Consider the following 13200-nt stretch of genomic DNA (forward strand, 5'->3'; position numbering starts at 1 on the left):
AAACCCCACACCAGTGTTACAATGAGAAGACACCAGAGGATCACATTACCCATCAGCAGGGTCATGTGATCCTCTCAGCCGTGAATTTCAACATCCTTATCTGCAAGACACACATTCTGAAACCTGCGGGGAATACTTCTGCTATAGATCCCAAGAACAAAGCAACAAGAATGCACTCATTTTGTCTTCATTTGAATATGCAGACAAACTTTTGACGACTTTACAAAACAACGGTATTCCAGTGCACTCGTGTTTTCATATCATTATAGAGCAATTAATTTGTTGACTAGATGTTGCACTAATGGAGAACAGCAGTATGTTTGCTGTCGAGGCTGAGAAGAAGACGCTAACATTACTAGAACCTCAAGCGGTTAAAACTACGTGACAAAAACAAACACAAGCCCGTCCCAAATGTTTAATGTCACGATTGTTAGCGTCTATTTGCATTAGTTTATATCCAGCTGGTTGCTTTTATGCATTCATTATGCAGCGAAGTTGCATTTTTAAAGCTAGTGATGTTAGAAAACAAATTAATATGGTTATGCAGTCGACAGAAATATATAAACAAATCAGAAACGCATTCTTTTTTTTATCGTCACTGTTTTTTGCAGCGCTTAGGGCTGTCACAAAAACAAGTGTTATTTTTCAAGACCCCCATTTCAGTGATATTTTATGTGTGCTATTTTTAAACAGAAATTGCTTACAGCAACTTTAACTTTACAACAACAATAGCCTCAGTGTTCTCTGATGCTCTTACACTATTTATACTTTGCGACTTTATGAGAACTGCATCGAGAGAGCTGCGGCCAGTTGCACCAGCTGTGCGCAAGTTACAACTTACCCTAGTTTTGACGTAAATGGGCACTAAGTTACAACTTACGAACTACTAAATATTTTTACATTGCACCATTAAACTTAGTTTAAACGTAACTCTACGTTCCAACTAAATATTTATGGCAGCCTCCGATCAGGAGTAACGGTTGGAATAAAACATCAGACTGACTAAACTGCATCAATAGCTCTTCTTTTACCTGACAGACTTCAATTCTTTAGACATGATAATGCTGACATTTACACTCGCTTACGTTTTAAGAGAGAGAACATTATGTGAAAAGTTAACTTTGTTAGCGGCTCTTTAACACCAACCCGTCCCTAAACAGCGCCGCTGTGTGCATCTGTCCATGCTGTGCATGTCAAATATCAGTCATAATCAATAAACGTAATATCTTATGTTTTTTGTATCAATATTTATTTATTGATACTTATTAATTTCATTTCAAATACAGTTTCTGAATGTTATTTACATATAAAAACACTAATGTTATTCGTGATCAAGTATCGTATTTAATGGAAACTTGTTTTTACCGTTAGTAACGTGAGGCAAAAGAAGTTAGAATGAAGGATAAACTGAAATTCACGGCAATTAAACAACTTCTGCTCACGTATTTGAAGGCTGCTATTGGTTCAGCGAGACTAAACGTCATATTATGCGACTACGCATTACTTTAAGGAGAGCTTACGACCTACTAGCTACGTTTTACCTTACGAACAAATGGTGCAACGGAATATAGTACATAGTTAGTTAAAAACTAGCTAGTAGTTACTAAGCCTAAAGCCTCTAGTGTGGACTTTACGTTCCAATTTAAGAAAGAACTTACGAACGGCTGGTGCAACCCTACCCTGTAGATTAAAAGACGGGTTTTTTACACAAAGATACAAATCTCAAAGTGACGAAAACTGGAACACTTCATCTTCCCGCTCAACACTACAAATCTGCACGGAGAGAAAGCATCTATTTGCAGCTAATGAGCCATGAAGTGCTCAACTCAAAGTGAAGTCTACACTGAGGCTCCTGTGAAACATCACAATCTGCGAAGCAGATCTCCAGAATGTTTCTCTGCAACGCTTGGCATTTGCGCGGACGATGATGACATGCAGCTTGTGTTAACCCCTGGCCTGGGTCTGCTGAGATAACTGGCATTAATAGTTCCTGAAAGAACACACCCTCCCAGTGTCTCTGAATGGCACAGCTGTATCCACTACATGGACAGGAAGCTGTGCCCGCCTTCAAGGAGAATCTACTACGACTCCTAGTTTCCTAGCAACAGCTAAAAGTAAAAGCTTCGGGCTGAGTTGAGAGGCTGGGGGATCATGAAGAAAGACAGTGATGTGAAGCACATTGCCTTTGATAGAGCGCTGCTTAGTCTTACATCACAATTTTAGCAATTGAGATATCAAAACAATAAAAGTAAGGGAGAAATGGGCCTTTCCCTAGACTAATTAACAGTGTTGCAAGTGCTCAATGGCAATAATTATTTTTATGAGTACTAAATTATAGTTTAGTGTAGGGCTGCATTGAAATTTCGACCACTGAAAATATATGCCGCCCCGCTCCTCAGCTTTCAGCGCCCAGGTTTCGCTCTCGCCATTATCACTGTGATGCTCTGCTCAATATTACGCTCTATTTTATTGGCTTGTATTTAAACATTTCCGTATTATTAAAATAATTGAATTTCATTAAAAAGCAATTTTGGTTTTGTTTTTGGTTTTGCCAAGTGCATCCAGAATTTTCGGTTTTGGCCCAGAATTTTCAAAAAGTGCGAGTGCAAGCCAGTAGCCACAATGCAAGTGTATTATGAGTGTTAAAGTCGGCATGAAACGAAAATCCACCCAATCCATTTTCTAAATGCACATTATTAATCTTATTGTGAATGATTAATCTATGCATGACTCTCATTTTTATTTATTTTCTTGACCTTGTAATTTTACCAGAAATAAAGTCAATTAGAGATTGCCTTTTGTCAATCACTGTTATTTTATTTTTAATTAAAATTTAAAATATTTATATTATTATTATTAATATACTATATTTGTATCATTATTAATATTATTGTATTATTCATAATATTAATATATTCTTTATATTTCTATTTAGCTTTAAATTATTTTTATTTAAGTTTTAGTAATTTCAGTACTTAAACTGATCTATTTTCTATACATACTGTGCATATATATTCATATAACTGTACAAAATAAAGTATTTATTAATGCTTCTATTATCATTAATATTTTATTACTTATAATATATATATATTTCTGTTTTGCTCTAATTTATTGGTTTTAGTCATTTTATTTCTAATTTTCATTTAAGTTTTTTTTTCAGTTAAAGTTTTTCATATAATATTTATATCTGATTTTATTGCAGCTTTTTTTTTCAATTAATGAAAGCCATTTTTTCATGTTTTTTTTGCTAAAATAACCACACTGTTGTCAATAAAGATAAAGGATACATTCCAAGGATAACTGCTTCAAGGCATTTGATGGGAAGTGATTCTCGTATCATCTCTCTGGCAGTCTCCATCAACCTGAAAAGAATATATATTTATATATATATATATATATATATATATATATATATATATATATATATATATATATATATATATATATATGTAATACAGGGTCAATGATTTCTTATTTAAAATAAATCTAAAAAAATTGCGTTCATGGCTGGATAAAAGCTCTGTATTTTGTAAAAGAACATGCCAGCATTTTCTAAATGAATATCAAGAGAGTAAAATAATTGTAAAATAAGAAGGAACAGGAAAAGACTAGAAACAGGAAATACAGGGAAGAAAGACAGGATGATGAAAATGCCTGAGCGATGGCATCACTTACCCACTCAGAGGTCTGGTTTTCTTAATCTCAAAAAACTGAGTTCCCGTGTGGTTGTATCTGCCAGAAGTTAAGGAGCTACATAAAGTTTGTATGGCTAACTTAGGAACTTTTTTTTCCCTGTTTTTTTCATTGTGACTCATGCATCTCAAAATGCACAGCTGCGACCAATGTCCTGTTGAACCCAACGTCCTCATTACCCCTCACAGAGCTCAATCTATTTGTGGGAGGAAAATCAGACACAGAGATATTAAATCACAAACAATGATGGACATAAATATGTGCAAGAGCTTAAGTTATCTAGCAATGGCTGCTCAAACCAGTAGTATAGTGCATGTCTAAGTATCAGTGTGCCAGAAGTATGCAGGCCCGTGGATAATATCACTCTACATTAAAGGGACTGACATTTCAAAAAAGGCACTTTGAGTGACTCAAGCCAACTGAATAAATTACACAGAGCGAAAAAGTATAACTGACACTCCAAAGGAACGAGTACCAATGAATTCATAATGCATTCAGACCAGAAGAAGCAGAATACGTCAAACTTTCCCAGAATGAATGGTTTGTGCGGGTAAAAGGATACTGCAGGTTTCTCATGTAGTTCTGGACGGCATGGAGCCAATCAGGCACTGACATTGATGGCTTAAAGTTTGGAACCAATGGCACAGGGTGCTATGAAAACAGAGAGGATTAGCGAATTTTATCCATCATAGACAATGCAATCCCAGAATGCACTATGACAAGCTCAGTGAAATGGTTTTTTTTTTAAAGAAATTAATACTGCTTTAAATTGATCAAAAGCGACAGTATTTTTAGCAGCAGGCATTTATAATGTTAAAAGATTTCTGTTTCAAATTAATGCTATTCATTTGAACTTTCTATTCATCAAAGAACCCTGAAAACATATATCACGGTTTCCAGAAGATTATTAAGCAAAACAACTGTTTTCAACATTGATAATAACAAGAAATACTTCTTGAATGGAAACCTTACTGGTTGTTTCCGTTACACAGACACTACACTTGGCAGTAAGGCCGTGTGTACACCAAAGCGTTTTTAGCCAGCTGAAAACGCTAGACGCTCTGAGTGTTTTGGCAGCGCAGCGTTTTTTCAGTTGAGACAATTCATTGCTATGATACAGAATATCCGCAGCACAGTTTACTTGTAGCTGATTTCCCAGCTAATTTGTTTCATACTACAAAAATTTATTTTTCATCCATTTTGTTCGGTTAGCTCTGCTGGTTGACGTCATTGTTCAGAAAGAATGTTGTGACAATTGGTCGGCGTGGTATTTGTCCCGCCCCTCCTCCACTGTGATTGGACGGTTGGGTAAAAAGTGATAGTGACTACGTTTACATGCAGGCAATATTCGGGTTATGGTCGGGTTAAGGTCACTATTCGGGTTTCTGAAACATTAGGAATAACCCGTTTACATGCGTTAGCAGAGAGAGTTACTCCTGTATACATGGAATTGCAATATCCCGATGTAAACGACGACGCACGGTTAGCGTCTGGACGTACGGACAACCTTAAGACGCAATATGCGTCATTTTCGATTCTTCTTCCTGTATCCAAAGTCAACAACAACAGCAGCAGCACGCTTATAATGAATAGTTCGGGGCAGATAGCGATCGCCTTTGTTTGCGCTTTGGTGCAGGTACTGACCTTGCTCCAAAAGTATGCTGTGCTGCGTCTCGCGATGTTTACTTCTGGTATACTGCACGCGGGTTTTTGTAAGCGCTGAGAAGTTCCTCTACTCAAAAGACCAAGATTCCTTGCGAATAGAACATGCGCAGAACACAAATCACTACGGGGATATGCCGATACGCGTTTACATGACCAAAAATTCAGGTTAGCAAAGGGGTACCCCAGGCATCATATCCGGGTTTTTAAAATAAAGGATATGAGCATATTCGGGTTTTTGCCAGTGTTTACATGGCCGTGCGTGACCGGGTTATTGCTAATATTCCGGTTTTGAACGGGTTATTGGCTGCATGTAAACATAGTCAGAGATGAGCGCTGCGTTTTACCCAAAGTTGAATATTTTTTAACTCTCGGCGACCAGTAAAAAAACGGCGAACGCTCATCAATTGAGCGTTAAATACACGCTCAGTGCCTTGTTACGCTCATGGCGTTTAAAAAAACGCGGCGCTCCCATTGAAAACAATTGGAAAAATACGCCAGCTGCGTGAAAAAACGCTTTGTTGGACACACGGCCTAAGGGAAGGAGAGTACAATGAAGGAGTGTAGAATGAAGAAATGGAGGATGTCACTTATTTTTATCCAGCTAAATTTGGCAAACAAGTCAAGGTGACTCCCGGTTTGCACGGTTACTCTTGTAACCTAAAGGATATTCATATATCAGATTGTGATGTCTCTCGATGGCATGAAAAGTCCTTATCTGTAGAAACAGTGCCTCATTGATCATTTGCACCCTTACAACGACACTTCTAACTGCGAAAGGGCAGCGAAGAGAATTAGCAAAGAACAAAGATCGTCCTCTCGCACACAAGCCTCCATTCATAAGAAAAGAAGCAATTAATGAAAGCAAGAAAAAAGGCTGTCCTCTATCTGAAACAGGCTCTTTACTGCAACACATTGACAGCATTAATCCAAGGCTTGTCCTAAAAAGGCAGGCAGAATTAAGCATGTGTTGAAGTACAGCTGAGGTCACAGGAGGAAATGAGAAAGGGAATCATCTCCTATTTCCTCTTTATCTCTCTCTGCCCCGCGTGAGAGAATGTAGAAATGTAGGGTAGTCTAGTGTGTTTGTGCTTTCGAACACATGGTAAATGTGTGGTCTAAATATTGAAACATACATCGCCTATATCTTCTTGTTTACGTTCATTATTGTTGTAATGTTGTGTAATTCGAGGCATTAGGTAATTTAATGCCATCTCTCGTCTCGGGACGCTTTGCAGATGCTGCTGTGTGCTTTGCGTTCATGTCTTTTGGAGGAGGCATGACTTTGGAGACTGAAGGGAGGGTAGGATCTCATGCTTTCAAAGCTAGCTCGCTATTGCTAGCTAGTCTGAAATTGCCTACCCTGCCTTTAAGGAGAGTCTGTTTCGCAAAGTCACATTTTGATTGGCACCGTACTTTTGACATATTAACCTACAAACTTCAAAACGCAGCTCTGAGTAAGCTAAAGGTACGATGAATTATTTTTTCATGTTAGAAGGCTAGCTAATAAATCGTAGTTGGTTGACTATTTCATTATATTGTTATTGCTTGTCACCGGTTGCAGTTCAGGGTGTTCTAAAATTATGCATCTGTTACAAGCGTTGCAATCAGTGTGTGTTATAGTAATGCAGACACAATTAATTACTTTCGGTGATGGTGGTATCATGGTAACTTGTCTGTATTCGTGGTAAAACCACTGAAAGTGGTTAATTATTTTTTCATGTTAGAAGGCTAGCTAATAAATCGTAGCTGGTTGACTATTTCATTACATTGTTATTGCTTGTCACCGGTTGCAGATGTCATGAATTTATCAATTTATTTTAACAGGAAATAATGCACTTGGACACAAAAATATGCACATTGATCCATTTATACACTCTCAGAAATAAAGGTACAAAAGCCGTCACTGGGGTGGTATACCCTTTGTACCAAAATAGAGCATATTTCCTCAAAAGTACATAATGGCACCAAAAGTGAACATATAAATGGTACGTTTTTAAAACCTTGTCCTAGTAACAGCTTTTGTACCATTTTTCTGAGAGTCTGTGTTGGTTTAAAAGGCGTTTATTTAATGGATATCGAGGAGTCAAATTTTCAAATATGTTGCCCTAGGCAAATTTCCTTTTTGCTTTAGGTAGTAATATTATTCAATGCTCGACTATCTCTGCTTAGTAGCTTTTTGTTTCATAGTTGTAGTAGCGACATGTTTTTTCACGTTTTGACAAATATGTGAATGGGGAACATGTTTTTCTAGCTGGGGATACTCTTCTACCCCTCTTCGGTACTCCGCTGGCACCGGCTCTGGTTCTATGTCTAAATCTGCACCAATGGATTAAGCAGAATAACAATGCTGTTGTTCTGAGGAGAATATCTTTTGAAAGACAGTCGTGCTTCCTGCAAACACACAGCTTCCTCAGCACTTAAATATAGAGGTGCTCAGAAACGCGAGGTGTGAAAAACGTCATAAGAACTTACAGCCTCAATAAAATGGTTCTGCTTGAAGACTCAAAGGGCAACTCAACATAGTACAAACATTTTTAGCCTATAAAAGTCAACAAAATTATATTTAAAATCAATTGCTAAACTTCCTTTAGTTGTTTAATTAATAATTCGTACCCTCTGCCAAATGAGACCTGAATTTGCATGCAAATACCAAGATAGTTCACCCAAAAATGTAAATTCTGTCAGTATTTACTCTCCCTCATGTTGTTCCAACCTCGTAAGACCTTCGTTCATCTTCGGGACACGAATTAAGATATTTTTGATTATATCTGAGAGCTGGATCACTCCTCCATAGCCTTCTTCAGGGATTGACACTTGTTCACCGAAAAGTCATCGTTAAAATAGTCCAAGTGACTACAGTGGCTCAATCTTAAGGTTATCAAGCGACGAGAATACTTTTTGTGCGCAAAAACCCCCAAAAATAACGACTTTATTTCAACTATTCATTTCCTTCTCTGTGGGCCACGAGTGAGTTCACTAGTGTAATAGCGTACGCTTCTGTTGTTGAACGTCACACGCATCACACACATGACCAGCGTCGGCCAATAGTGAGCCTACGTGTGACGTAGCTCTACGCTATCACACTACGCTAACTGACTAGAGGCCCACAGAGAAGGAAATGAATAGTTGAAATAAAGTCGTTATTTTTGGGGGTTTTTGCGCACAAAAAGTATTCTCTTCGCTTGATAAACTTAAGATTGAGCCACTGTAGTCACTTGGACTATTTTAACGATGTCTTTAATAACTTTTCGAGGCTGGCAAGTGTCAATCCCTTAGAAGCCTATGGAGGAGTGATCCAGCTCTCAGATTTCATCAAAAATATCTGAATTCGTGTTCCGAAGATGAACAAAGGTCTTACGGGGTGGAACAACATGAGGGAGAGTAATTACTGACAGAATTTTCATTTTTGGGTGAACTATCCCTTTAATTGGACACACACACTTTTATGACAACAACAAATGTTACGGAAAGCATTCTGGTTTGATTTGACATATTCATTTTGCTTTCCTAACTATGCAAGATCATCATTGGTTGCATTTTATTATTTACACTACCATTCAAAATTTTGGAGTTAGTAATGGTATTTATAAAAGAAATGAATACTTAAATTTTTGATTAAATAAACACAGCTTACCGAGCATAAGAGACTTAAAAAAACAAACTTTAAAAAGCATACTGACCTTGTCCAGAAAATGTATTATTTATCACACAAAACACCAATAAAAAGTGGAGTTAAAAGCCTAGTGTAAGCTACATTTAACATTATTTCCAGTGTTCTCCAGACCAGCAACCCAGCAGTTGAGAACTACTGCTCAAAAAGATCTTACCATAGTGCCGGCATCAGTTTAATTTACATTCAGTCTTTAAATTCAGTATCGATTTCCAAAAAGTGTATCTAAATGACACTCTGAATATTGATTCTGACCATCTGAATTCTCAGAGAGAGGTTTCATTTACGTTAGACGGGCTCAACTGGGTCTCTTCTGCCCTGAAAGGAGGTCAGCAGCATTAAACAGGGCACAATCCACACTCACAGGGCTGTTAGCTGACCTCTGCCCACCCGTGGGATTGTACAGAAACTTGAAACTCACCAATCAAGCCACCCAGAACATTTGTCCGTCTAAGAGAACAGATGTGGACTCTTCAATTTTTACAGAAACAAAGTCATTGCAGAGTACAAATTCAATTTGATAAAAAGTTTTCATTCAAAAACATCTGTGTTGTTTCTATGATGACTCAAAGATTGTTTTGTTTCCCATGAATGTACAGGAATTTTGCAGTTTATCCTTAGTAACACTCTAGCAAATGGATTATATCAAAAATCCAAAATATGTTTTATCAAAAGGTACTATACAGAAATGTAGGTATCCGTTTAAAAGTTTGGGGTCTGTTAAATGTTTTTATGTTTTTGAAAGGTAATTTATTCCTGTGCTTTATTCCAGAAATCACTCTCTTATATGCTCAATAACATATCATCAATGTTTAAACAGTTGTGCTTGTGCTAGCTGCGTGCTTAATATTTTTGTGCAAGCTGTAATACAAAATAACAGGAATTACGCAGATTATCCCTAATAGCACTCCAGCAAATGTATTATATCAAAAAACAAAGCTGCAAGATAATAGACTCTATTTAGCTTTCAAACGTTGTTTAACTGCATCAACATTGACACCGCTGTACCAGTATGTGCTTTGTTTACATAATAACTGCAGTGTCCTCGGATCCAAGGTTATCACTGGGAGACTCTGATTCTTTATCAATACAGTCATTTAATGGATCTAACAGGAATTTCCGGCTCGTGTTGCATTCGTTCAAGTGACTCCTGATCTGGCTGATCTGACGGATTCACTCCACGCACCTGTTCAACACTTGCTGGTGGGGAATGTCCCTTAATAAATCACTTTAACATCTTGGGATCTGACTCAATGCTTTGACCAATCAGGCGCCTATGTTCAGCACGCATCAGCACATTTGAGAGTGTAGGAATGTACAATAGTTATTAATTACCTAAAACAAAAGAGCTACTATAAACACACATCTCGACCCTGCGAATACTGTCCGTCTGAGCACTGAGGATTAGTCTATGATTAAGACTCGCTTTATCCCCTCTGAGGTCCTTCATTTGCATGCTCTATGAAGCCTGATCAGCCCTGATTGGTTTATGTTTGGAGGTTAAAGCAACATTGTGATAAAGGGACATGACAGCATCTTTAACCCTAATGAAATTCATACGACATAACATGGCATCATTCTTCATCATGTGCATTATTACCAGAGAAATGTTTCTGCAGAAGTTGTCTTTGGATCAGATCTTTGACTGGTTTTTAATTCAATTATGACCAGGGGACAATGTAGCATATTGTTGGAAAACACATGGATGAGTAAATCCGCTCACATGTCTCACAGCCTACACTTCCTCTGCTTGAAAACTGGGTCACATGCATGGCAGTTTGTAAGAGGCTATTTATATATAAACACTATTCCTGTAAATACGGCTTCATATAGACCAGTTTGGAGGTTCAACAGTTTTACCAAAAGATTACTGTATGCATATACACTACTTTCCAAAAGTACAGTAAAATGTTATGTTTTCTGAAAGAAGCCTCCCATCGGCTCACCAAAGCTGCAATTATTTGATACGGTAAAAACAGTAATATTATTCAATATTATCCCTGTGATGCAGGAGCCATCCAGTCTTCAGTGTCACATGATCCTTCAGAAATCATTCTAATATGATGATTTGGTGCACAAGAAATATTACTAACATCAATGTTGAGAACAGTTGTGCGGCATTATATTTTTGTGGAAGCTTTTTCAGGACTTTTTGATGAATAGAAAATTCAAAAGAACAGCATTTAGTCTATTACTGTCACTTGTGATCTATTGAATGCTTACTTGCTGAATAAAACTATTAATTTATTTAAAAAATAAATACAATACAAATAAAAACTCACTGACCCCAAACTCAAGATCGCTTTAAAAAAGGTACTGAGGTAATTAATTACTAAGAACACTTTAGCCTATATATACACCAAGATAAAAAATAGTGTTATATTCATGTACTATGTAAGCCTACTTCAAATATGTCCAAAAACATGATAAAACCAAGGACCATTGTCCTATTAAACAGTTTTTAAGTGACATCTGTACACATATTTTGCTTGCGGTTACTCAAAACCTAGTAACTTGCCAAAATGCCAAACAAGAAAGCCATGTCTGGGCATTGCATTAAATGAGTTGCCTTATATACATCACCTACCAGCATTTTGGGGTCTTTTGGGGATCATATTTATTAGGTGTATACCAATATAACAGAGATGAGCTTCCAAACATGACATTTTAGGGTGTTATTAAGACAGCACTTTGGGGAATCTATATGCTATAAGTTACAAAAAATGCTAAATAGGCAGCTTGCAGGGTTTTGAGACACAAACACTAGTCCACTACTTTCAACTTACTTTTGGGAGGTGTGTTGCATTTCGTATTCTATCCACCATCTCATGTCCATCAGGATGAACTCTGGTGACGTGAGACCACATTCTCTCCCAGGTGACATTGTCTATGGGAAAGCCCGTCCTGTTCACAAAAAACGGGACCCCGCCGTCTTTCTCGTCTTCCTCCCCGGACGACCGACCGGTGTTGTTTGCGGCAGTGGACGAGGCGGATTCCGCAGCGGGACCCGTAGTGTGACAGTAGGTACTGGTGCTTTTGGACCGACCGTGTCTGCTGATCTTGGCAGTTGAGCCGCCGCTGGTGGCGTTTGGTCCGGTCATTGTTCAGAAGTCTTCCGAGGGGGAGTTTCCCCTTGTTGTTCCCCAGATCAGTTATGATTATCCAGCATTCATGCACAAAGACATGTTGCGTCTCGAGCTTGCATATTAATGTGCCAAAACCACACAGTCTGCTCAAGTATGAATATTCAGTTGGTTTGAAAAAGATCCAGATACAGAACAAATGGTCAGCGCTACCATTTCTGTATCAAACTATGGGTGAATGTCATTGTAGGATGGATTAAAATCATAAATGGTAATATATTCCCAGTAAACCGCATACTCCTGTAGTTGGCGGTCAGCTCAGGGTGCCACAGAAACTACTTCATCCTTTCGCTCAAAAACAATGAGTCCTGCGGAAGGGGTCGCTGGCTGAATAATACACGGTAAAATAAATAAGCTAACATCTGATTGTAAAGTATTATGAATGATTTGTTTTTCTATGTAGGCGTGTAACCGCTTTCACTCACGGTCTCAACAAATGGTCACTCACTCTAGCGTTTTTTGATACTGTTATTGTATAGCCATAAACAACAGCCAATCAAGTTCTGGCGGCTTTTTTATTGGATGAAGCAACAAAGCGAGGCGGGTTCAATTCCATATAAGGGAAATAGATCAGCCTGTGATTGGCCACAATGGCGGAAATAGGCGTGAACCTTCGTTGTGTTTCCAGCAGGGTTTTTTGTGAGCTTTTAAAATGTGCATTTAAAGTGATAGTGTATGTCAAACCCATAGACTGTAAAAAGGTTTATTATAACATTATCAAACATTTAAAATGTATATAAGCCTTTAACTCTCGCTATTTTTTGCGTCAAATGAAACAATTATTGCACTTTTCATTCTTAATGTTAACAAACTGCCCTCAACACATGGAAGTAAAAAGCACTGTTATCGTTTTTATTAATATTTTGAAATAGTTTTAATATTTTTTTATTTAGATTTTAATATTTTGCGTTCTCATTTTTGTTTTAGTTAAAGTTTTAGTAATTTTGCTTTTTATTAGTCCTAATTTTTATTTCTGGTTTTGTTGTTGTTGTTGTTGTTGTTGTTGTTGTTGTTGTTGTTGTTGTT

General features: G+C 37.5%; 1 protein-coding gene across 1 annotated transcript in view; it reads right to left on the reverse strand.

Moving 5' to 3' along the window:
* vash2 (vasohibin 2) overlaps positions 1–12635 on the reverse strand; it is a 32973-nt gene extending 20338 nt beyond the window's left edge. Inside the window, exons 1-4 of the mRNA XM_077220117.1 lie at positions 11818–12635; positions 4259–4347; positions 3679–3735; positions 3291–3365 (exon numbers count right to left, since the gene is read on the reverse strand). Coding sequence (XP_077076232.1) covers positions 3291–3365; positions 3679–3735; positions 4259–4347; positions 11818–12132 — 536 coding nt within the window. The 5' untranslated portion in view covers positions 12133–12635. The remainder of the gene's footprint in view (positions 1–3290; positions 3366–3678; positions 3736–4258; positions 4348–11817) is intronic.
* Between the last annotated feature and the right edge of the window lie 565 nt (positions 12636–13200).

This window comes from Siphateles boraxobius, unplaced genomic scaffold (assembly GCF_051911475.1).
Source record: "Siphateles boraxobius isolate OS27281-9 unplaced genomic scaffold, OSU_SipBor_1 8, whole genome shotgun sequence".
NCBI lineage: Eukaryota > Metazoa > Chordata > Actinopteri > Cypriniformes > Leuciscidae > Siphateles > Siphateles boraxobius.